The 27,253-nt window shown below is 39.0% G+C and overlaps 1 protein-coding gene across 1 annotated transcript; it reads right to left on the reverse strand.

Annotated features, from left to right (window-relative positions):
• Positions 1-564: 564 nt before the first annotated feature.
• Positions 565-16,021, reverse strand: LOC120296849 (gamma-aminobutyric acid receptor subunit beta-1-like; the record flags this gene model as incomplete). Its single annotated transcript, XM_039318876.1, has 4 exons — positions 15,868-16,021; positions 15,623-15,775; positions 2,053-2,294; positions 565-612 (listed from the first exon to the last, which is right to left on the reverse strand). Coding segments are annotated over exons 1-4 (597 nt in total), but the record flags the coding sequence as incomplete, so codon positions are not given.
• Between the last annotated feature and the right edge of the window lie 11,232 nt (positions 16,022-27,253).

Raw genomic sequence — 27,253 nt, forward strand, 5'->3', positions numbered from 1 at the left:
GGAGCTCTCAAAATCTGAGGAGGTCACAGAGGGTTAAAAGATCTCACAAATACTTGGAAGATTTTGTGACATTGCTGTCAAAACAAGGGAGGTGAAGAGGGTGCCTGCTGTTGGGGAACTTGGAAGTGCGAGTCTTGGGCATTTAATTCCAAAACAATAGCATGGTACCATGTTATAGTGTGGCTAGTAAGTAGCTGCAACAGATGTGCGGTTCCATAGGGATAGCACACCATGCTCGTGTTGAGGTCACGTATATCTATCAATATAGTTTAATTAAGTTTCATCTGGGGGGGAAAGGGTTGTGTCCCGAGCCTGCAAAAGCAGGCTTGGGACATTGCAATGGTCCCGGGCTGTTGCAAGCTGCCCGGGACCATACTGAGTGGTGCCAGCCTGCACGCATGCGCAAGGCGCGGAAGTGCGCCAGTTTGTTATCTTTTTGCCCAGGGATTCTATTAAAGGAGGCAGAGAGGCCTGTGAGCCTCCAAGTTGTGTCGGAGAGAGCTGAAGAGAATAAAAGCTGTTAGAACCATCAGAATGTGTGCTCTTTTTTCACCGTTGACTCAAGGACTCAACAATGGGTGCTCCATCACTGGAGATTTTTAAGAAGAGACTGGACAATCACTTGACTGAGATGGTACAGGTTCTCCTGCTTGAGCAGGGGGTGGACTAGAAGACCTCCAAGGTCCCTTCCAGCTCTATTCTATTCTATTCTATTCTATTCTATTCTATTCTATTCTATTCTATTCTATTCTATTCTATTCTATTCTACTCTACTCTACTCTACTCTACTCTATTCCATCCCATCCCATCCCATCCCATCCCATCCCATCCTATCCAATGCTCTGCTCAAGGAGACACTATACTATTTGAGACAAATGGCTGTCCAACCTCTCCTTGAAAACATCCAGTAAAGGGGCACCCACAGCTTATGGAGGTAAGCCGTTCCATTGATAAATTGCTCTCTTTAGTTTTGCTTGGATCTCTTTTTAATGATCTTCTGCTTCTACTTCCTGTCCTGTCCTCAGGTGCTTTGGAAAATAGGTGGACTGCCTCTTCTCTGTGACAGTCCTTCAAGTATTATAAGGCTGCTATCATGTCATCCCCTAGTCGTTCTCTTCATTAGACATACCTGGTTCATGTAATCATTCATCTAACAATTTAGTTTCCAGAACTCTTATCGTCTATGTTGCTTTTCTCTGCACTTTTTCTAGAATCTTTTTCTGGATGCTTTTTTTTTTAGCATTTTTTGTATTATGGTGACCAGAATTGGATACAATATTTCAAATGTGGCCTCACTATCACAGTATAGAGCGGTATTATTACTTCTTGTGATCTTGATGTTATCCCTATTGCTGCAGCCCAGGACCACATTGGTTTTTTGGGCAGCTGTAGCACAGTGCTGGCTAATACTTAAGCTATTGTCCACTAGAACCCCCTACATCGCTCTCACAGTTACTATTGTTGAGCCAGGTACTGTCTATTTTATACCTGTGCATTTGATTTTTCCTGTCTATGTGCAGTACCTTACTTTTTTCACCATTGAAGTGCATGCATCTTCTTGGATTCTTTATTTACTTTACTTTGATATTTCTTGTATCTCTCAAAAAGTAAAGTTTCATAGCAAGGTCCATAATACAATAAAAACAGATAATCAGTATAAGTTGATCAATAGATTTTCCACACTAATTTTAAAGTTTTTGCTTTATACATATATTTATGGATGTATGGAATGCACAGATATATTTGTAGGCTAATTTTGAGAGAAATATTTAAACAATAAATACTGGTATTAAAATCACTGACTATCGAATATCATATACTAATTAATGACATGATGAACTATTGAATATTCTGAATCCTTTCATATTATCTAAATCAAAAATTGTTTTTCCAAAAATTATTTTCCAACCAAGAGGATTAGGCCACTTTATAAAGCATATTTACATTTGTAATATGTATTCACTAACAAATTATCTTGTTAGGAGTGTTATGATCTTCTGCTTCAACCATGCTTGTCCAGGAAATTATATCAACTTTCAGAAAATTGGTTACCTGAACTTTATTCATCTCCATTTTCTTCCTCTCATTCGTGGCTTTTTCTGCTGCTTTCTTCTGATGTTGAGGGCCTTTACCAAAGAATGTGTAGTTGACAAATGCATATTCCAGTAAAGCAAGGAACACAAAGACAAAGCAGCCCATAAGGTAGATGTCAATTGCCTTCACATATGGGATTTTGGGAAGGGTTTCCCTGAGGTGAGTGCTAATGGTGGTCATTGTCAGCACAGTGGTTATTCCTACAGAGAAGGAAAGAGTTACCTTTCTAAAGACATACTTCATTTCTGAAGATATCACTTCATAAAGAATTCCTAGCATCCACCTTGCTGTCTGAGTCATTTCTATATTGCTCTAGTTTTCTATGCATTGTATCAATGTATCAATCAGATTACAACTCTCAAGTCTTGCCACAGTGAGTAACTGAGACCTTTAAGACTTTGGGACAATGGGAAAGAATATGAATTTGTTTCTCTCTAAGGGCAGACAAAGCTTAAGTACCATGTTCTGAATAATATATATATATAATGTTGTATATTTTATTGCCTCATAAATTGAAGAATATGTGCCAATTCTTAAGTTACAGGAAAATCTCAACAACTACATTTCACCAAGTTAAAATAGTTGACTTGGATGTTTGATCTAGGAGCACATGTTCCTAGGAAAGTCTTACATGCATAAGTCAAAGATTTTGTATAGATGTTTTTGAGTTAAATATATATAATTCTGACAGATATACATTATTGTTGAAAAATCTCTAGCATTTTAGGATAAATTTGCTTCACCATGTTTTCTTCCCACCTGCAGGATTTGATTACTTGATTATGTGCCATCAAATTGCTTTTCATTCTTAGTGACTACATTGACAGATTTTCTTCAGGATGATCTGTCCCCAACCAGGCCCTTTGAGTGTTCTAATGGTATACCATTTGCCATATAATCAAGCCTATCCATCTGGCTATTGGACATCCTCTTTTCTTTCCTTCTTTGTTTTTCACATAATATTTTCAAAATTTGATAATTTGAGCCTAGGTGTTTATGCCTCGAGTGAGAATTTTGGATTGATTTTATGATCCACTTCTTTGCTTTTTTGGCTGTCTATGGTATTCTCATGAGTCTTTTTCAACACCAAACTAAAGTTCAAAAGCATCAATAGTCTTCCTATCCTGCTTCTTCAACTTTTGCTTCCATAGAATGTCATAAGGAAAACCACTGCCTGCATAGCCTGGTTGCTATATATAGAAAATATCTTTTATGGTATATTGGATGTGACACTTTTCTATACAGAATTTCATCTTTGTGTGATCTTCTTTGAATTAGTTTGGCTACACAAACTACTACTAGACTTCATTCATTTTGTCATCAGCCTCTCAGTAATGTCTGACCCATGACCACTCTTTGGATCAGCACTTTCCAAGCCCCTCTGTCTCGCACCATCTCTTTCAGATACACTATGGTCATACTGGTGTCATCCTTATAGTGTTCACCAATGAGTACTAGGATCACTTGTCAGGGCAATGTCAGGGCCCACTTCAAAACTGCATCCTAAGAAAGCAGGACTCTTGGAACAGTTTCTTTCCAAAAGGAACTTTTATTAAGAGAAGCTGATAGCAGGCATAATAGGCAGGATATGAGGGTTTCCCACTCAGATCAATAGGTTAAAAGAGTCCCAAGAAAACCCCACCCCAATAGTTAATCTGGTCAGTTTGAATGGTGTTAAGTGGGAAAGGAGCTGATAACAGGGTCCGTTCCCATGCCTGTGATGATGTTGTTGGGTCTTCACACCTTCCCTTCTGCAGCAAAAGATAGGCCAGATGGCTGGAGGCACATTCCTTTCTCCCCCCAAGATAACATCAAGGGAGAGACAGTTCAAAGACTAAGTTTGCGGAATTAGTGGAAAGGGTACATTGTAGCAAAGCAGAGAAATATACCACAGAGCCTTCCCCCCTCCCCCTCAGGAGACTGGCAGAACCCTCTGTAAGCTAGAATAAAGAGATGAAATAGATTTCCCCCTCCCAGGAAAAAGAATGGATTCTGACATCCTGCCCCCCTTAGAAAACAGAGAGATCCACCTGTAGAAAACAAAACAGAAAAAAGGGAGACAAGGATTAATCCTGTTTATCCGGGTACACAGTATGACATTTCTAAGGAGTTGGTAGGTCCTAATATGATGTTTCTGGACCCACTTGTTCTGGGAAGGTGGCAGGTGTTTCCACACTACCACATATTGGATGGAACCATGATGTTTTCTGGAGTCTAGGATTTCTTTAATTTCAAAATGTTGTTCACCTTCTACCATAATTGAAGGAGGGGTAGGAGCTGCAGCTGTCCTTAAGGGCAACTGCAGTTCACATTTTAAAAGACTGCAGTGGAAAATTGGGTGAACCTGTCTGAGTGTCTTTGGGAGGTCTAATTCCACTGTGACAGGATTAATGTTCTTTTAATGGGAAAAGATCCCAAAAATTTTGGTCTTAGCTTTTTTTGAGGGTTGTAGGGATTTTAGGTATTTTGTTAACAGATAAACTTTCTCCCCTACTGTAAATGGTTTGGATTCACTGTTTTTTATCTGCTTGGATTTTATATGCTTCCCTAGCTTTGTCTAATGCCCTCCTCACAACTGGCCAGGTATTTTGCAATTGTGCTGGAATGTAGTCCATGCTGGAATGTACTGCATTTTTATAAGTGACTTCTGCGAACGGGAGCAGGTTGATCCAGCTGTCTTGTTGGTAATTAATGAAACATCTTAAGTACTGCTCCAGTACTGAGTTCAACCGTTCAGTCTCACCATATGTCTGCAGATGATGACTAGACGACAACTCCTGGGTTGTCCCCAACAGTCCTAAGAATGTTCTCAAAAACTCTGATGTGGACTGTACTCCTCTATCTGATATGATTTGTTGTGGGGCTCCATGAAGTCAATAGATATGTTGGACGAATAGCTTTGCAAGTGTCTTTGCACTGGGGATTTTTTGGCATGGGATAAAATGTACTTGTGTAGAGAACACGTCCGTTACCCCCAAATGACTGTGTTCACCCAAATGACTGAGTTCCAGTAACTCCACAATAAAATCCATAGAAATTTACCTTCAAGGCACTGATGGGGTTTCTACTGGTTGCAATAAGCCTGGGGGTCTTTTCTTATTATCTTAGTGGCAGCATAGATTGGACAACTTGCCACGTAACTTTCAATGTCCTTTTTTATTGATGGCCACCAAAATTATCTTTTCACCAGGTATAAAGTTTTTACGAATCTGAAATGACCAGCTGATTTAGAGTCATGGCATAGTCGCATGAATGTCAGTCTCTGGTTTTTTGGGATGTATAGCTTCCCTCCCACCCATGGTAAGCTATCAATCATTGTGCATAGGTTCTTGTGGCTTAGAAACCATTCGTCGGTTTCTAGTGGTTTTTTTAATTCAATCCCTGCTTGGCTCGCTAGAGGCTTCTGGAGTTTGGCTTGTGCTCGGTTGGTGACTTGAGCTGCTAATTGCTTTGATGGCATAAGTGGGTCTGTTATCTCTATTCTGTTGCTATTGTATTGGGCAGTCTGGACAATGCATCCACTAACAAATTCTTTCCTCCTGGCAAATGTTTTAAAGTGAAGTTAAACTGGTGGAAATGCTGCAACCATCTCGCTTGTTTATAGGGTTAGTTTCCTGGGTGTTTTTAATCCTTCCAGGTTCTTGTGGTCAGTCCACACCTGGAAAGGAATTTTGCTCCCCTCCAGGAAATGCCTCCAGGTAAGAAGAGCCCATCGCACCACATATGCTTCCTTCTCCCAAACTGCCCTTCTTTGCTTTGTTTCCATGAGTTTCCTTGATGTATATGTTCAAAGCTGCAAATTCCCTTCATCATTTTCCTGTAATAGTACTGCCCTCACAGCCACATTGCTAGCATTGGCCTGGATCATGAAAGGTTTCTCAGTGTCAGGGTGCCTTAAAACTGGTTCTGAGGAAAATAGTTTTTTAAACCTTTCAAATGTGGTTTGACATTCTACCGTCCATTTCAATGTCTGGCTTGATTTCAGCTTTTCCTCCCCCTTGGTCTTAAGCAAGTTAGTAATTGGCAGCACGATCTGTGCAAAGGAGGGGATGAATTGCCGGTAAAAATTAGCAAATCCAAGGAAGCTTTGCAATTGCAGGGCGGAGCTCATTCTAGTACCGCTTGGACTTTCCCAGGGTCCATTTCTACGCCATTTGGCAAGATACAATACCCCATATAGTCAATTTTTTCCTTGGGGAACTCACATTTAGATAGTTTGGCATACAAGTGAGCTGCCTGGAGTTTTTTCAGTACAGCTCTGACTAACTTCACATGTTCTTCCATTGTTTCAGTGAATGTCAGGATATCGCCCAGGTAAACAAGCACCCCTTTAAACAGGTGTTCCCGGAGCACATCATTTATTAATTGCATGAATACTGTGGGTGCCCCTTGAAGGCTGAAAGACAAAACCCTGAATTGGTAACATCCTAAGGGGCAATTGAAAGCTGTCTTCCATTTGTCTCCCTCTTTAATCCTAATCCTGTAATATGCCTCCCTTAAGTCCAGTTTCAAAAAGATTTTTCCTTTCGACAGGTGGGCTAGCATTCTTTCATGAGAGGGAGGGGATATAGGTTGCTCTCACTCATTGGGTTCAGAGATCTATATCCACGCAGAGGTGAAGAGGCCCGTCCTTCTTTTCTCGAAATAATAAGGGGGCTGCAGTCTTTGGCTTTGCCAATTGGATAAAACTCCTTTCCAGGTTTTTGTCTATGAATTTCTGCATTTCCTCTAGCTCCTGTGAGCTCATAGAATACAGTTGCAGCTTGGGTAACTTCGCCACTGGGAGGCTTTTGATAGAGCTGTCTGTGGGCCACTGGGGGGGCAGTTCATCAGATTTCTCCTCACAATACTTCAGCTAAGTCCATGTATTCCTCTGGGATGTCTTGTAACTCCTTTTCTCCCCACACCACTGCTCTTTTGGAGGGGCTTCTTCTGTTTCGGGGCTAAGTCGGGGTTCTTGCTGCATTTGTGTCTGGGAATCTGAGCTTTCCTGTCCTCCAGTCCACCTGCGGGTTCCACTTGGTTAGTCATGCCATGCCCAGAATAAGGGGGCACTCCATGCCAGGGGTCACTACAAACGTTATAGTCTCTACGTGATCCCCTATAGTGAGCTGGATGGGCAGTGTGGCAATTGTGGCTGGCATCCCCTCTGCAATGGACCCATCTAATTGACCGAATGAGATCAGTTTCTCCAGCCTCCTCACTGGAATTCCTAAAGTCCTCACTAACATTGGGCTTATGAGGCAGTGGGTGCAGCCAGAGTCTATTAATGCTCTGAGTGCCACCCTCTCAGGCATTCTGGGACTAAACAGTTCTATAGTCCTTGTAAGAGGCGCAATGGGTCCACTTACCAGGGGTTCATCCTCCAAGTCATCATCTGATGAGTTGGGTGGCTCTCCTGGTGGTGTTGGAGTTTACTTCCCTTGTTTTGACGGAGTGGGGAACTCAATGACCTCCACGCTTTTCAGCTTCATTGGGGTCTTCCCCAATTTCCCAAATGGGACTTGTTCAGGCTTACGGGTGTGTGTGTGTGAGGGGCACTCAGCAGCATGGTGTCTTCTTTTCTGCATTTGAAGCATCCTGTCATTCTTGGTGTGGTTGGTGCTTGCTTCATTGATTCATGGGAAGGCTCCGCTGGTGACTTCTCCCAAGATCTCCATCCATGTCATTTCCTTCTGGCCCAATTGATCTCCATTTCCTCGGCCAGGATGTATCAGTCTTGGATTCGGTCTGGGTCCCCTCGAGGGATCCAGGCATTGTATAGGTCATAGTTCAGGCCATCTTTGAAATTTCTGATCAAGATATATTCTGGCCAGTTCAGCTTACTGGCCAGGGTTTGGAATTCTTGGGTATATTCTACCATGAGTTGCTGGCCTTGCTTGATGGTTTTGATACATTCCCATGCTTTCCGATCAGCCAAGGGCTCTTCAAATCTGCATCTGAGGGCTGCCATGAATTGGTTGAAATTCTGCAGTTCTGGGACATCGGCATCATAGAGATCCACCACCCAGTCTGCTGCAGTGTCATCTAGGGCTGCTTGTGCAATCTATTCAGCCACGATCACTTGGTATGTCACAGCTGTATTCCTTCATGTAGTTCAACACCTGGGTTAGGAAAAACCCCAGTGCGGCTCCCCGAGGTACTTTACTCCTAGTCGTGGGAACTTTTGGATGGACCGATGTCCCTTCTTCCATCTGTGTTGGTGGCCATCTCCATCAGCTGGTGCAGCTCACCCAGGGATGGCAGTGGCAGTAGTGATGGCTGCTGCTTTTGCGGCACTGGTAGAAGGGCCTGGGACTGCTGGTTCACTTCCCCCTTCGTCCATTCCTTCATCTGAGCCCGGATTGGCAGTTCCCTGGCACAGATCGACTTTCTCTTCCTTCATGGAATCAAAAGTGATTCTCAGCATGTCAATGGCTTGCCCCAGGGTAGTTGTCCTCATCTTCATTAAGATGAAGTGACCTCTCCATCTTGACTTTCCAACCTGGCTGGTGACTGCTGCATCTGAGCATCACTTTCCTGGATTTCTTCTCTCAGACCTCCTTCTCCCTGACACCCATCAACCACCTGGGCTTGTGACAGTGTTCCATGACCACTACTTTGACCGATGAGCTTGAGGATTGAGAACTGAATCGGTTGGGGTCTGCTAGGTAGGAGATCTCCTCTCCAATGGCAGGTTCTTCCCTTTCTGTTCTGGTATCTGACATCATTTGCTTAGCCCCTGGCAAGGGTCTTCCTTCCAGGCTGACTGTTACTTCATATACTGCCTAATATCAGGGCTCACTTCAAAACCGCATCCTAAGAAAGCAGGACTGTTGAAACAATTCTTTCCAAAAGGAACTTTTATTAGGAGAAGCTGATAGCAGGCATAATAGGCAGGATATGTGGATTTCCCACTCAGATCAATAGGTTAAAGAGTCCCAAGTAAACCCCATCCCAATAGTTCATCTGGTCAGTTTGAAGGGCCAATCCTCAGGTATTAAGTGGGAAAGGAGCTGATAACAGGGTCCATTCCCATGCCTGTGATGATGTTGTTGGGTCTTTGCAGCTTCCCTTCCACAGCAAGAGATAAGCCAGATGGCTGGAGGCACATTCCTTTCTTCCCCCAAGGTAACAGCAAGGGAGAGACAGTTCAAAGAGTAAGTTTGTGACTTCCAGTTCTGGATCGCGGCGCTCCTAGTCATACAAAGAGACTTGTCTCCTCATCAGCTAGTTTCCCTCTGCCAGTAGACCCTTATGCAGGTTGAAAGTCGCCCTGAAGGGTGAGACTTCCGTCAAAGAGGTTTCGCTTGGCTGTGGAGGAGCGGTGGCTCCTCCAGCTGTCCAGGCCAACTTTGAGGGCCGATGGAGAAGAAGACCGGTCAGTAAAATGGCTGATCACCTAGCCGCTAGAAACCGCAAGTCAAAGAACATCTAAGCTTGAAAACCCACCGTGGTGAATCTGGGTGAGACTTTTTTCTTTGCTCCTCTTTTTATTCTACTTTGCTTTTTTTTGCCTGTAAGAGCCCTGTGAGAATTATTTCCTTGGCTTGGAAAAGCAGCTTCTACATATTTGGGGAGAAAGGCGTTGAACAAAAGAATAGGACAAAATCTTAAAGACTACATTTTTTATACATTTTTAGGGTACTGAAAAAAAATTCTTAAGAAATGTACTATCAGTTTATGCTGTTGTTCTTTTTTTGTTGAGCGGTATTATTATCTTATATTGGAAGAGTATTTCTTTTTCCACTTTTTCCTTAAAAAATAGAAAGAAATGACTCTTGAAAAAGATTTTTAGCTTATTGAGGACATCTACTAGTCAAAAGCTAATATTGTAATTATTGACTATTTGGAGATGAGATGGTTTTGGCCTGCAAACTGTTTTTTTAAGAGAAAGATAACCAGATGCAGCTGAACAACTTTTAAAATGGAGCCGCATCCACACTTAAATTGTAAACTTATTTTGGAAAAGATCTATGAGGCTAAAGAAGAAATATGTGCTACAATGAAAGAGTTTACTACAGAATTAAGAGCCAGAATCTCTCCTTTAAACTTCAAAATTGACTCTCAGACTACTTCTGACTATTCTATAAAACAGACTACACAAGAAGAGGACTTAATTGAAAATAAAGAGAAATTGACTTTGCCTGATAAGCACTTCACTTATGGTTTTGAGGACCAGGAAAAGCAAAGTCTGAGATTTGAAATGTCAAAGCAACAAAACTTTATGGTTAAGAGAAACAGAGGGCCAATGCAGAGGCCAAGATGGTTTTCATGGATCCATGAAAAAGCAATAAAGAGAGACTTATTAACTGGAAGGGAAGCTCTATTATGGAAACCTACCTGGCAGAAGAAGAAGACCAGAATAAGACTGAAAAGAAATGAAATTTAAAATTTTATGTAATGAACTAAAGGCAATTTAGAATTATAGATTGATTTAAGGACTAAGATTATGAGCTAGATATAAGAGAAACAGGCGATTAATGGAAGATATATATTAAATTGACTAAGAATATACTTTTTGGATTGATGGGTTTATCGATATGAAAATTATTATTTTTAATAAGATGATTTGTTTGTTTGATGTCCAATGGATTGAAATGATTTAAGGTTTGATATTATTTTGTCATCTTAAAGAGATTGACTAATGGATTAGATATGTATATGATAGAAAAATATCTTAGTTTAAAAATGAGATATTTTTAGGTAATGGATTAAAGGTAATCTAGAATTATGGATTGATTTAAGATCTAAGATTGTGACAGAAGTAAGAGAAAAAGGGGTGATTAATGGAATATATATATTAAATTGATTAAGAATGTGGTTTTTTTTTAGAATGATAGATTTATTTGTAAGAAAATTATTATGTAATGTTGAGTTAATCTAATAAGATGATTTGTTTCTTTGATAACATGGATGTTATTAGTTATGAAAATTAACTGGATGAAATTTGAATATTATCGAATGGATTGAAATGACTTAAAGTCGGATTTTATTCTGTCAGCTTAAAGAGATTGATTGATAGATAGATTAGATACGTATAGGATAGATTAATATTTTATTTTAAATAAGGGATATTAGTGGAAGAAGAAATAAATAAGATTTATGATAAAATTAAGGAACTAGAACATATTTGGAAGGGATACCCAAACTGATAATGTTTGTACTTAAAGTTATTTTGATTATGGTAGTGTAAATTTATAAAGCTTTAAAAACAGGTTTAGGTTGAATAAATTTAAGCTAGAATTGGACTATTTTAAATAAAATATGTTACTTAAGGGAAAAAGAGAGGGAATAGTTGATGTATTGATTGACTTATGTATATATGTTTTGTTTTTCAATGTTTGACTACCCTAACACCACGGTGTGTCTTGAGTACTTTGTTTTAAAAATCAAAAAACCAATAAAACTTGTTTAAAAAAAAGAGTAAGTTTGCAGAATTAGCGGAAAGGATAAATTGTAGCAAAGTAGAGAAATATACCATAGAGCCTCCCCCTTCCCCTTCAAGAGAATGGCAGAACCCTCTGTAAGATAGAATAAAGAGATGAAATAGATTTCCCCCTCCCAGGAAAAAGAATGGGTTATGACACTTCTTCTTTTTCCACTGATTTCTCCAGAATAACTGTCTTACAAGTGAGTCAGCTCACATGATATGGCCCAAAAATGACAGTTTCTGTTTGGTAATCTTGACTTCAAATGACTTTTTGGGTAAGGTTTGATTTAAGACTTCTTTGTTATTTTTGCAGTCCATGGGTTGCATAATAATCACCTGCAGACCCAGAGTACAAAGGCATCTGCCCTTCTCCTATCTGCTTTTCAAAGTCCAAGTTTCGTAGTCATAAGTAGCAATTGGAAAAATTGTGTTAAATAATCTTCATTTGGTTGTGAGACTAATGTCATTACTTTTTCAGATCTTGTTCATGGCAGACATGCAGTTCTTCCAAGTGCTATGCCCCTTCTGATCTCAGGACTGCAATCACCACTTTGGTTGATTTTAGATCCGAGGAAGATGAATTCCTTTACAGGTAATCTGCAAGTTATGAGCATTCACTTAATGCTCAAAGTTATGTGATGAGCACCCCCTAGTGCTTACAAGTAAGTCCCAAAGTTACAAATATTGCAGCACCACGGTAGTTGTTCACCCTTACAAATGACCGCAGTGGCTCTGCAACATTCACCCTGGTTATTCCCTCCCTCCCCACCCCCGCCTGGGTCTCCCTAGGCACCAGGCCTTCAATACTCACCCTGTGAAAATCAAGATCCTTCACTTTATTGGCTGCTCCAGGCCTTTGGTGCATTTGCAGAGAATGGAGGCCTAAAGTAACACAAGATCATGTGAGATCAGTGGGGCAAGATCTCACTCTACTGATCTCATGTGATCTCATGGTACTTTAGGCCTCTGTTTTTGCAACAGAGAACAGAACCGAAGCTGGGGGACGCTTCTATGTGTCTCCAGAAGCTAGATCTGGGCTCTGGAGGTCTTTTCCAGGCTTCTGCAGCCCAGATCTAAGGCCTGGGGAAGCTTTTATGCTCCCTCGTGGCCCAATCTGGGCTCCGGAGGCCTTTTCCAGACCTGATCTGGCCCCGGGGGGGGGGTGCAGAAGCGTTCACCAGCCTCAGATCCGGGCCACATCACCCTGGAAAAGGCCTCCGGAGCCTGGATCGGGCTGCGCGGGATGTGCTGAAGTGTTCCCCAGCCTCATATCCAGGTGGCAGTAGGAACCGTTGCAGAGAGGAGGTGGATCTTTTCCAGGTGAGTCCGGTGCGACAGGAAGGAAGGGGGCAGCATGCGGTACCATAGTGGGTTGGGGAGACCTTGGGGGCCTGTTCCAGCACTAGGCCCTCCATGGCCTTACCCACCCTGAGATACCTGTATTGTTTCAATAGTTCCATTGTCAATCTGCACTGACCTTTGTTTTCTGCAGTTGTCATTATCTTTGGGTTTTTTGATGTTAAGGTGCAGTCTAAATTTTTCACTTCCATCTTTAACTCAGGATTAGCCATTCTAAATCCTCTTGCTTCCACAAACAATGCTGTATCATCTGCACATTGGAGGTTGTTGATATTCCTACCACCTATTTTACCTCATTGGTAGATTCCTCCAAATGTGCATTTCTCATAACTATTTCTGTGTACATGTTGAATAGTATAGGTGACAGGATGCAACCTTGTTGAGTGCCTTTTCCAATTCTGAACCATTTTGTGTCTCTATATATCATACTTACAGTGGCTGCCTGATCAGAGTACAATGACTGAATGAGCTGGATGTGGTGTGCTGATATTCCAGTTATGTGAGGCAGTTCCAGAGTTTGTCATGGTCCACATAGTGAAAGCTTGTTGTGTAGTCAATGAAGCACATGTGGAGGTCTTTTTAGTATTCCTTTGCTTTTTCTATCATGCAACATAAATTGGCAATATGATCATATGTTCTTCTTCCTTTCTGAAATCCTGCTTATACATCAGGCAGTTCTCTGTTGGCAGTTGGATTCAAATGTTGCTGGATTATTTTCAAGAGAATTTTACTCACATGTGGTATCAAGGCTATGGTTCAGTGTTTGGAACAGTTTTTCATATCACCTTTCCTTGTGATAAATATTGAACTTTTCCATTCTTTTGGCCTCTTACCAGACTTCCATACACTTTGACAAAGTGTTGTCAGTGCTTCTGTTGGCAGCAACTCTGCAGGAATTCTATCAGCTCTTCGGGCTTTGTAGTTAGGAAACTCATTGAGTGCCCACACTATTTCCTTCTTCAGGATATCTGGTTCTATTTCTGGTACATCAGCTTCTCCTCTTACGGCTTGGCCTTGTTTTTCATTTGGGTAAAATTGTTCTTCATATTTCTGCCATCTTTTTCTGATTGTTTGTTGGTCATGCAATTCCTTCACATCATGCCTCTGATCATAGCCTTTCTTGTCATAAAGGGGTTTCTGGCCTTTTTCACATAAGTGTAACACTCTCTTGTATGACCTCTCATGACTGCTTCCTCCAGTTTCTTACATTGCTCAGCCAGTACTTTTCTTTATCTTTTCTTGCCTCTTTCTGGAACTTTGTATTTAATTTTTACATTTCTTCTTTGTCACTAATGTTTTTGCTTCCCTTCTGTCTTCTGCAGTTTCTATTGTAGCTTCTGATATCCATATGGCCAATTTCTTTGGTTTCTTGTATGTAATATGTTCTTGGGCTACTTTAGTGACAATAGTTTTTATTTACTCCCATAGCTCATCTGGTTGTCTTTCTGTGACCTTGAGCAGTGCAAATCTGTTCTTAACTTCAACTGCTAGGGGAATCTTCTTGATGTCAAATTTCTGAATCATGTGTGGTCATTTGACACTGCAGCACCTGAACTTTACTTTGGCAGTTAACACATTACATGAGAATAAAAGTGGATATATCAGAACTGCAGAAACAAATCAGTCTAGACCCAATAGGAAATAGCCATATGTTAAACCAGGGGTCTTCAGACTTGGCCTTTTCATGACTTGTGGACTTCAACTCCCAGAATTCCTCAGACAGGCAGGCTGGCTGAGGAATTATGGGAGTTGGAAGTCCACAAGTCATAAAAGGGCCAAGTTTGAAGACCCCTGTGTTAAACTATACTATATGAAGGACATACAAGAAAAAAAATGAGTAAATTTTTTATACTGGCAAAGAGATGATATGGTGGTAAATGCCACATTTATCAAACCATTTTTCTGGGACTATTTCCTCGGGTAGAGAGAAGGATTGGGTATCAGAGCATGAAATAATGCATAATCTGATCAATCACAATATAAAAATTAGTGCACGGAGCTAATGAGAGAGAGGGATGATAGATACATCATCCCACCCATCAAGTTGTTTCCTTTATGCAGCATAAAGGACAGATCACCTGATGCTTTACTTTCCTTCTCTATGCTGCTGCTGTTATATACATAAATGGGTTAAAGCTGGAACAAGCAAAGAGCCTCTCTTTGGGATTATCCTTGCTAATCATCTCCAGTATTGCTTCAGAGACACTAGAAACCTGTGTGCCTTTTGATAAACATAGATAATGTAGATTGTTGATTTTTCTTTTTGGTGCCTTCAAATTGGTGTTGGCTTCTAGAGATTTGTTGAATTGTCGCTGCAGTTTTCTTGGCAAGATTTTGGAAATAGTTTGCTCTTGCCTTCTTCCTAGGGCAGAGAATAACTGGCCCAAAGCCACCCAACTGGTTTTGTACCCAAGGTGGGACTAGAATTCACAGTCTCTGGTTTGTAAACTGGTGTCTGAACCACTACAGCAAACAGGTTCTCTTAAATTGTTGCTATTAACTCTTGCCTATTTTTCTCTTGCCTATTGTCCTTGCTTTTGCCTACTTTTTGTCCCATGTTAACAAATGAAATGTTTTTTTATCTTTGATGATAATTAATAAATAAGCATCAAGCTATATTTTTTGGGCTAGCTGAACTGTGTAACATGGTCTCTGCTTTGTGCTCTAATCTGGATACATGAATTGGCTGGAAGGCTGCTGGGTGCAAACTAAATCCAATAATTTTCCAACAGTAGCATTGTCCAAGAAATAATTTACCTAGTGCAACTCTTGCAGCAGATGCATCATAGTTGATCCAGAAGGATACCCAAGACAGAATTGTAATTAGAGTAGAAGGCATGTAGGTTTGCAGAATGAAATAGCCGATATTTCTTTTCAGTCGAAAACTCAGGGACAGACGGGGGTAAGCCCCTATTTAAAAAAAAATGAAATGAAGTCATGTTTCAAATGTATTTGTTTTCTGCTAATGTTCCAGTATATCTTTGCAGCTGCTTGGTGCTTACCTGTTGCAAACACTACTCTTTTTGAGATCATTTTGTAATCAATAATCGAGAACTGAGGGAGCTCGATTTTATTAACTCCGCTAACAGCAGATTCCCCTCCATTCCAGTAGAATTCAATATCATCAGTTGTGTATCCATCTGCAGTTGGAGACATATAAGTAAGTATGTTAATTTGTCAGCTAAATGTTTTACAGTTAAAATTTCTTTCTAAATAAAATTGTAAAGAAGACATAAGATTAGGAGACGTAATTTAAATTATAACATTGTAAATATTTCACAGCTGTGTAGCAATAAATCCAGCCTACATCATATCTTTTTTGAACAAGCTACTTTTGTTCCATTTAATACTGCATATTAAATTGATATCCCTTTTTATGATACTTATTAAATTCTTGTTTTAAAAAGCAGAGAGTCAAAGTTAAAAGATTTTAGAGAAATTTGTCCATTTTTCTATCAAATGCATCATAGAACTGCCAAATATTATAAAATTTAATGATGAATAGAATAGAATAGAATAGAATAGAATAGAATAGAATAGAATAGAATAGAATAGAATAGAGCTGGAAGGGACCTTGGAGGTCTTCTAGTCCAGCCTCCTGCTCAAGCAGGAGAACCTATATCATCTCAGACAAGTAATTGTCTAGCCTCTTTTTAAAAATCTCCAGTGATGGAGCGCCCACGATTTCTGGAGGCAAGGTATTCCACTGGTTGATTGTCCTCACTATCAGGAAGTTTCTCCTTAATTCCAGGTTGCTTTTCTCTTTGATCAGTTTCCAACCATTGTTTCTTTTTCCCTCCCTCTGGTGCTCTGGTGAACAAGGTGGCCCCCTCTTCCTTGTGGCAGCCCCTCAGATACTGGAATACTGCTATCATGTCTCCCCTATTTCTTCTTTTCTTTAGACTAGCTAAACCCAAGTCCCACAGCCATTCTTTGTATATTTTAGTCTCCAGGCCTTTGATGATCTTAGTTGCTCTTCTCTGAATTTTTTCCAAACTCTCATGATCTTTTTGTGATATGGTGACCAAAGTTAGCTGCAGTATTCCAGGTGTAGTCTTACTAGGGTTTTATAAGTGGTGATAATACCTTGTGTGATCTGGGTCTGTTTTTTTTTCCTTTCTTGAAGATGGGGACCACATCAGTCTTTTTCCAATCCTCAGATACTTCCCCTGTGCTCCAGGATTTTTGAAAGTTGTGGTGTTTTGGTTCTGAGATAACATCTGCCAGCTTCTTCAGAACTCTGGGATGTAATCTGTCGGGTCCCGGTGATTTATATTTGTCAAGATTGGTGTTCTCTTACCATTTTCTTGCTTATTTTAATTTTTGTTTCTAATTTGTCTTTTGCAGTGGTTTTTTTGGTGTGCTAGGCTATGGTTTCTTTTTGTGTGAAGACTGATATAAAGTATGAGTTAAGTAGCTCTGCTTTCTCCCTCTTGCCTGCTATTTCCTTACCATCTTCTCTCTTTGGTGGGCCTATAGTTTCTTTGACTTTTTTCTTGTTAATATGTTGGAAGAAACACTTTTTATTGTGCATGATTTCTGTTGCAAGTCTCTGTTCTTTCTGAGTCTTTGCTTTCTTGACTTCATCTTTGCATGTTCTGGCTGGCTGCTGATAATCAGCCTTAATTATATGCCACTCTTTTCATTTTTTGTATTTGTCCTTTTTGTCTTTCAGTTTGTCAGAGAGACTTTTTTTAAGGACCCTCTTCAAAACCTCTTCCCAGGAAAGCAGAACTCTTGGAACAGATTCATCCCAAAAGGAACTTTTATTAGGAGAAGTTGACAGCAGGCATAGAAAGCAGGATCTGAGGGTTTCCCACTCAAATCAATAAGTTAAAGGAGCAAAAAGCAAACCCTATCCCAACAGTTCATCCAGTCAGTTCAAACGGGCCAATCCCCAGGTGTTAGATCTGCTGTGGGAATGAGGCTGATAAGACTCCATTCCCAAGGTTGTGAAAATGTTGTTGGGTCTTTGCACCTTCCCTTCCACAGTGAGAGATAAGCCAGATGTCTGGAAGTACGTTCCTTTCTCACCCCAGGTTGGCATCAAGGGGCGAATAGTTCAAAGAGCAAGCAGATAGAGGAAGCAAAGAGGATACATTGTAGTAGCTAAGCGAAAGGCCAATAGACATACAATTCCCCAAAAGCCTCCCCCTCCCCCAGGAGTATTGCGGATTCCATAGAACGGAAAAGAGAAGGAAATGAATAAAAAGCCCCCCACCAAAGAAATGGGTTCTGACATGCCGTCCCTCTTAAAAGAAAGAGAGATCCACCTGTAAAAGACAAAAAAGGAGATAAAAAGAGGGATTAGTCTGGTTTGTCAGGGTACATAGCATGGAATTTACTAAGTAGTGTAGGGGCTCTAATATGGCATTTAAGGACCCATTCATTCTGGGATGGAGACAAATGCTTCCAAACAACTAAATATTGAGTGGATCCATGATGTTTCCTAGAGTCTAAAATGTCTTTAATTTTAAAATGCTGCTCCCCTTCTACCATGATTGGAGGGGAAGGAGGGGCTGTAGCTAGCCTTAAAGATGAGTTCAGTTCATGCTTTAAAAGGCTGATGTGAAATACTGGGTGAACCTGTCCGAATGTCTTAGGGAGCTCTAGTTCAACTGTTACTGGATTAATTATTCTTTTAATGGGAAAATGTCCTACAAAGTTTAGTCCTAGTTTCTTAGAGGGTTGTAGGGACCTCAAATATTTTGTAGACAAGTATACGTTATCTCTTACTTGAAATGGTTTGGGCTCAATTAGTTTTTTCTCTGCTTGGAATTTATATGCCTCCCTAGCCTCATCTAAAGCTTTCTTCCCAACTGGCCAGGTATTTTGGAGTTGTGCAATCCACTCTTTCAAAGAGGGGATAGTTGGTTTGGTGGAGGGTAGTTCAGGCATCAGATTAAAACTCTGCCCTGTCGCTACTTGGAACAAAGTGTAGCCTGTGCTGGAATGTATTGCATTGTTATAGTGACTTCTATGAATGGAAGCAGGTTGGTCCAGTTCTCTTGTTGGTAGTTTATAAAGTATCTTATGTACTGCTCCAATACTGAGTTCAAACATTCTGTCCCACCATTCATCTGAGGATGATGACTACATGACAGCCCCTAGGTGGTACCCAAAAGTTCTAGAAACGCGTTCCAAAACTCAGAGGTAAATTGCAGCCCTCTATCTGATATAATCCATTGTGGGGCTCCATGTAGTCAATAGATAGGTTGTACAAATAATTTTGCTAAAGTTTTTGCAGTGGGGATTTTCTGGCATGGAATAAAATGCACCTGCTTGAAAAATAAGTCTGTTACAACCCAAATCACTATATTTCTCCCGCTTTCTGGTAACTCCACAATAAAGTCCATAGAAATCTCCCTCCAGGGAGCTGATGGTATAGCTACAGTTCATAATAGTCCTGGGATTTTCTCCTGTCTCCTTTTGGCTGCTGCATATATTGAGCAACTAGCTACATAGCTTTCAATATCCTTTTTTATCGATGGCCACCAAAATTGCCATTTCACTAGATGGAGCATTTTCACAAACCCCAAATGTCCTGTGGACTTGGAATCATGGCAAAGCTGCATAAATATTAGTCTTTGGCTCTTTGAAATGTAGAGTTTCCCTCCCACCCATGGAAGTCCATCATTCATGGTGCACAACTTTTTGTGGCTTAGAAACCATTCATCTTTCTCTAGCACTTACCTGAATTCTACCCCAGCTTGGCTTAATAGGGTTTTTGGTGTTTTTGCTTGTGCTCGAGTGGTGACTGGTGCTGCTAATTGCTTTGATGGCATGAATGGATCTGTTATCTCTGATTTGTTGCTGTTGTAGTGTGGTAATTGTGACAGTGCGTCTGCTAGGACATTTTTCCTCCCGGTAGATGTTTTATGGTGTAATTGAACTGGTGGAAATGCTGGGACGATCTTGCCTGTTTGGGAGACAACTTTCTGGGTGTTTTTAGGGCTTCCAGGTTCTTGTAGTCAGTCCATACTTGGAAAGGGATTTTATTCCCTTCCAAGAAATGTTGCCAGGTTAAAAGAGCCCACTGGACGGCATAAGTTTCCTTTTCCCAAACCGCCCAGCTTTGTTCTGTTTCTGTGAGTTTTCTTGATATGTAAGCACAAGATTGTAATTTTTCTTCATTATTCTCCTGAAGCACAGCTGCTCCCACTGCTACGTCATTAGCATGCGCTTGAATTACAAAAGGTTTCTCAGTGTCTGGGTGTTTTAATACTGGTTTGGCTGAGAACCTTTTTAATTTCTCAAAAGCAGATTGGCATTCTACAGTCCATCTCAATGGTTGACTGGGCTTCAGTTTTCCCTCCCCTTTTGTCATTAACAAGTTTGTGATGGGCAACACAATTTGTGCAAAAGAGGGGATGAATTGATGGTAAAAGTTTGCAAATCTGAGGAAACTTTGCAATGGCCTCCTAGTGTGGGGTGGAGCACATTCTAGCACAGCCTGGACTTTTCCAGGGTCCATCTCTATGCCGTTTGATGAGATGCAATATCCAAGGTAATTGATTCTGTCTGTGCGGAACTCACAACACCCCCTTATAGAGGTATTCCTGGAGCAGCTCATTTATCAATTGCATAAATACTGCAGGTGGTCCCTAAAGTCCAAATGGCAGAACTCTGAATTGGAAACAACCTAAGGGGCAATTGAATGCTGTTTTCCATTCATCCCCTTTTTTGATTCTGATTCTGTAATATGCCTCTCTCAAGTCCACCTTTGAAAAAAAATCTTCCCTTTAGACCCGTGGTTCTTAACCTGGGCGATATCGCCCTCCAGGGGGCGATTTCATTTTTTAGGGGGGCGATGGAACAAAAAGGGGCGACGTGGGGGTGAAGGATCAAAAAGGGGGCGATATGGGGGTGATGGAGCGAGAAGTTTTGGGGACACTTTTGATACTTTTTCATACAGTGAATTGCTGTATATCTGTTGTAAAAAAACATCAGATCGCTCGCAATTAGTGGATTGAATTGTGTTTTCAAATGTTCCTCCAGCTAGCTTCAGTACAAAACGCCGTACATATGTAAATACGCATTGCTTATCTTCATGCACGTTGTGCAGCAGCCTCTACCCTTTTTATATTTCTTTTTGCGTCTTAAATTTCACTTGTAATTCAATCATTAAATGTTACTGTTTTTCTTTTCAGGCATTTCACTTTCTTATAATTAAATTTTGTTTTCAGTGGTCATTACATTTAAGTGTCTTGAATAAATAAGATAATAATGAAATATACATGTACCGACTTCTGGTGGTGTAGCACTGGCGATGGCGGCTACTTTGTAGCCGTCCTCCTGAGAAAGTGTTAAAACCGCTGAGAACAGCAGGCATCAGCTGTTCAGCGGTTTAAAACCTCCCTCCTGGGCAAAAGGGGGAGGGGAGTATCTCCCTGAATAGTGGTAGAGCCTCTGAAATCCCCCAAAGAATTTTTTTGGGGGGTGAAAGGAGTGTTCCCATGGAGTTCAGGGTGTCTCCGCTTCTCAGCTGTCTTTGTCTCTCTCTGCTTGGGACAAAGCAAGACGCTGCTCCCACCTCCACGATTAAAGAGAACTGGTGAGTTATTTAAAAAGCGGACAGAGCCGATCAGAGGTTTTTTACTTTTTGATTTTTTGGGGGACTTTAATTTTAAGAATTACTTTTACTTTCTTTTTTCCCTTTGTTGAGAGGGAAAGTAAAATGGCGATTTGAGGATTTTTTTTTTTTTTTAGGGAGATGGAATGGCTTTGGTTATTTAATTATTTTTTCTTTTTTTCTTACTATAATGATTTTTTGAAGGTGAATTTGAGTTTTAGGAGGAACTTTTTCCCTCTCTTTTGTTTATTTTTTTTATTTTCTGTATGGGATTTTTTTTTTTTTTTGCACTTTTTAAGAAGGAGGAAAGAAGAAAAAAAAGATGGCTTCAAAGCGCCAAGCAACTTCTACAGTACCAAAGGTGGCTTCTTCTCCGGCGATATTACCAGCACAACAACCTAAACCTACACCACCATCTTCTCCTCCTGTACAAACACTAATGGTAAAAGACTTGCAAAATGTAGTGGGAAATGTTATATCTCAAATTAGAAGAGAAATGAAAGAGATCTTAGGAGAGAATAATAATATTTTGAGGCAAGATATATTTATGGCTTTAAAAGGACTTGCTTCTGTTGTTGAAAAATTGGATTCTCGTGTTGAAGAAGTTGAAGATAAAGTGGAGGTGTTGGAGGAAAAATTTGAAGTTATGGGAAAAAAGATGGAAAACTCACAAGATGAGATTGTTATGTCTCAATATAGAGAGATGGAGTATGCTTTAAGAATTAGGGGTCTGAAAGAGGATATGCAACAAGATTTGAGAGAGATGGTAGCAAATGATCTTGCTGTGATTCTGGACAGAGAAAAAGAGGAAATACTTAGAGAAATTGAAAAAATATTTAGAGTCAATTCCTGGGTTGCAAAGCAAAGAAATCTGCCAAGAGATGTGGTAATTTACTTTGGGAAAAGATCTCTGCATAATGAAATTATACAAGCCTTTTATAATAAGAGGTTTCAGATTGCTGCACAAGATGTTATAATTCTAAAGGAGATCCCATCTAAAATTTTAAGAAGAAGAAAAGAGTTTGCTTTTTTAGCAGATGAACTTAAAAAGAGGCAGATGCCATTCAGATGGGATATTCCGACTGGAATTGTGGTGAGCTGTGCGGGGACACGTTATAGACTAAACACTGTTTTTAAAGCAAAGGAGTTTTATACTTCGATCCTGGGAACACGCTCATCACTACCTATAATGTTCAAAGTTTTGGATGAAAAGGAGGTAGAACAGCAGTCTGAAGAAGTTGTATTGATAAAAGCTGGGAAACCACAGGCTGAGTGGTTTCAACAACCTGAGATGAAAGAGCAGAGAATGACTCGAGCTGCACATAGACGTAAGGAAAAGGAACAACAAAAGAAAGAGATTAAAGAAGCTTCACAAGAGTTTGTTTCCGAGCCTGTGGGAGGAGCAAGACCTAAGAGATCTTCGGTGCAATCTTCAATGGTAGATCTTCAAGCAGTCTTCTCTAGGCTATTGGAAGATGGAGATGGTAAAGCTTCTGACATGGAATGTGAACGGCCTTAATTCCCCTCAGAAGAGAAAGAAAATATTTCACTATTTGAAGCAACACAATAATGATATTATTTGTTTGCAGGAAATGCATATTAATGCTAAGGATCAAAAATATTTAGTTAATGCTCGATTGGGATCTCATTTTGTATCTTTTGCTCTTGGGAAAAAAGGGGTGTAGTTATTTATGTTAAGCAAAATTTATCAGTTTGTTTAATAGATTCTGATCCTCAAGGGAGATATGTAATGATTGAAGTGGATTTGTATGGCAAGAAAATACTTATAGTAGGTTTGTATGCACCAAATCAACAACAGGAACAATTTTATAGGTTGTTACATCAAAAATTGACTTTATTGGATTATAGATCTGTTATATTAATGGGAGATTGGAATGGAGTTTTAGACACTTACAGAGACAAAAAAGGATTTTCTACTTCTTTCAAACAAGCTAAATTACCTAAGGCCTTTTTTGACTTGAAAGAGGACTGGGAGTTGCGAGATTACTGGCGAGGACATAATATGGAAGAGAGAGACTTCACCTTTTTCTCGGATAGACATCAATCTTTTTCAAGAATTGACTTTTTTTTATTACAATGGACTTATATTTTAGGGTAAAGAATGCAAAGATATTTCCAAGGACATTGACAGATCACAGCCCAGTGTGGATGGAATTGGCTACTGAAAAAGAGGAGAGGAGATCTTGGAGGTTGAATGAAAATTTATTTAGACAAGAAATGAATGTTCAGAAACTTAAAGAGTATTTAAAGGAATATTTTATTTTAAATATGCATAAGGGAACTTCAGTGGCAATGGTATGGGATGCAAGTAAAGCTTATATGTGGGGGGTCTTGATACAAATGAATAAGGCTTATAGACAGAAACAGGTGCAAAAACGTAAGGAGTTGGAAGATGAGATTAAATTAAAAGAAAAAGTTTTAATTTTGAATCCTATAGATGAGAAGTTTAAAGACTCTATAAAATTGCTTAAATCGCAATTTAATTTGTTAATGGCGGATCAGACTGCAACCAATTTACTTTATATGAAACATAATACATTTTGTAACGCTAACAAGCCAGGGAGATGGCTGGCTTATCAATTGCGAAAGAAACAGAAGCAGAGAACTATAGATAAAATAAATTATAATGGTAAATTGGTATATCAGAAGGAATTGATTAAGAAATCTTTTTTAGATTATTATACAAAATTATATATGGGTAGGAAAGTACAGGTTTCAGATATAGATAAATATTTGCAAGATGCTCATTTTCCTAAGTTAACAGAAGATCAGAAACAAGAAATTAATGGATTGATTACTATAGAGGAAATTGCGACAGCAATTAAAGAATTAAAAGTAGGTAAAGCACCGGGTACTGATGGATTGACATCAATTTATTATAAGACTTTGATAGATGAGTTGTCAAAACCTTTAAGGGAACTTTTTAATAATATATTACAGGGTTTAGAGACCCCCTTGTCTTGGGGTAGAGCTTTCATATCCTTGATCCCAAAAGAAGACCAAGATCTTACTCTACCAAAAAATTATAGACCTATATCTCTTTTGAATGTAGATTATAAGATCTTTTCGAAAATTTTAGCTAATAGACTTATGATTGTGTTGAATCAACTAATACACATGGATCTAACTGGCTTTATAACTGGAAAGTACATGAAAAATAATGTTAGACAAATTATTAACTTAATAGAATATTTGGATAAGAACAACCAAATCTCTGCAGGATTGATATTTTTAGATGCTGAAAAAGCTTTTGATCAGTTGAATTGGCAATTTATGTTAAGATTGGTCGAGGAAATGAACTTTGGAGATAAAATTTTACAGGCTCTTCGGGCCATTTATCAAAAACAAATGGCACAACTAATAGTTAATGGAGGTTTATCAGAGGTATTTCCAATTGAAAAGGGGACCAGACAGAGTTGTCCATTGTCGCCATTGCTGTTTGTTTTAACCTTGGAAATTTTGCTGATCAAAATTCGGGAATCATCGAAAATAAAAGGAATAGAAATTAATAAAAAAGAATATAAATTAAGGGCTTTTGCAGATGATCTGGTTGTTACTTTATCTCAACCAATTCACTCTGTAATGGAGTTATTACAATTGATAAATCAGTATGGACAAGTTTCAAGTTTCAAAATTAATAACAATAAGACTAAAATATTGCCTAAAAACATGACCAACTTGGATAAGGAGACCTTGGTTAGATTGACAGGTTTTGAGGTTGTTAATAAGGTAAAATATTTGGGGGTTATTTTATCTGCTTCCAATGCAAAACTGTATAAAAATAACTATGAAAGGCTGTGGGTTAAAATACAAAAGGACTTGGACAATTGGAAAAAGCTGCAATTGTCCCTATTGGGGAGAATAGCAGCTATTAAAATGAATGTGTTGCCAAAGTTTCTTTTTTTATTTCAAATGATACCTATTCTAAAGAAAGAAGCAAATTTAGATGAATGGCAGAAAGGTATCAATAAATTTATCTGGGCAGGGAAAAAACCAAGAGTAAAACTTAAAATTATACAAGATATACGAGAGAGAGGTGGACTCAAGGTACCGAATTTGAAATTGTATTATGATGCTGTGGTTTTAACATTAATTAGTGATTGGATTAACTTAACAAATGTAGATATACTCCTTTTGGAGGGGTGGGATTTACTTTTTGGATGGCATGCCTATTTAATTTATAATAAAAAGGTTGATAGGGTTTTTAAGTCTCATATCTTAAGAACTTCTTTACTTCGGGTTTGGAAGAAATATTATAGAATTGATTCAAGAATTCCATTATGGGCTATTCCATGGCATGCAATAGAAGGAATAAGGAGAGGAGTTAAGATGGATAGTATTTCTTATACACAATTACTTAAGTGGGATGGTAAAAATTGGCAATTAAAATCTGTGGATGAACTAGTACAAGAAAATATTATTTATTCATGGTTTCAGTATAGACAATTATTGGAAAGGTGGAAGATAGATTATAATGTGGGCTTGCTTACAGAAGATGAGAATTTGTTAAAACAAATTAGAGATCAAAGCCAAACCCATATTAAAAGAATTTATGGTGTGTTAGTGGAATTGGATTCAGAAGCAGAATTAGTTAAAGATTGTATGGTGAAATGGGCTCAAAATTTTGATGAACCGATTTCATTAGATATATGGGAGTCTATTTGGGTGAGGAATGTTAAATTTACACAAGCCCAAAATTTACGGGAAAATTTCTATAAAATGTTTTATAGATGGCACCTTGATCAACAAAAAATGTCTCGTATGTATTCAAACTTGCAGCCTAAATGTTGGAGATGTGGTTGCTTGGATGCCACTTATTATCATATTTGGTGGTCATGTAAAAGCATAAAAGCTTTTTGGATTATGATATGGTGGAATATACAAAGAATCTTCAAAAGAAGGATAAAATTTACTCCACAATTGTTTTTGTTGGGTATTGTTTCTGATTGTGACAACAAAGAAATTATTTTAATATTAAACTTAATTACAGCGGCAAGGTTGTTAATAGGACAGTATTGGAAGAAGGAATTTTTGCCTACTTTGCAGGAATGGTTTTTTAAAATTTCTTACTTATCTGAAATGGCAAAAATTTCAGCTTTTTTGAAAGATCAATCGCAAGAGAAGTATATCTTGGTGTGGAAAAGATGGATAAATTTTATACAATATAGGTATGATATCAGAAAATATTATTTAGCTTTTGAATAATTTATATTTAAAGTTTAAATATTATTTAGAAGTGTAGAATAGTTTAGTTTTTTTCTTTTTTTCCCTTTTATTATTTTTTATTTTCTTTCTTTTCTTCTTTTTCTCTTTCTGTTTTTTTTTATATATATATAATGGAGTTAATGTATTTAATAATTTGTTCATTGAATGTAATCATATTTGTTTGTGGTTTATTTGAGTTTACAAGCTTTTTCTTCTAAGTTCTAGTTAACTCTGTATCTAGCTCTGGGAAGAATGGGGGAGGGTTTGGGGGAGGGTTGGGAGGGATTGGGAAAGGGGTTAAATATATATATATATATATATATATATATATATATATATATATATATGTAGGTCTTTGGTTGTTCGGGTTTTCTCCCACGTAAAATTGGAAGTGTCTTGGCGACGTTTCGACGAAGCAGACAGCACTACGTATCCTTAAAGAAGACACCAGCATAATAATCCTACCAGCAGACAAGGGCAACGCCACGGTGGTTATGAACACATCTGACTACCAAACCAAATTAACCAACCTACTCCAAGACTCCACATACAAACCCCTAAATACAGATCCCACCACCTACCTGGAAAAA

This window comes from Crotalus tigris, unplaced genomic scaffold (assembly GCF_016545835.1).
Source record: "Crotalus tigris isolate CLP2741 ecotype Arizona unplaced genomic scaffold, ASM1654583v1 scf7180000021617.87042, whole genome shotgun sequence".
Classification (NCBI taxonomy): domain Eukaryota; kingdom Metazoa; phylum Chordata; class Lepidosauria; order Squamata; family Viperidae; genus Crotalus; species Crotalus tigris.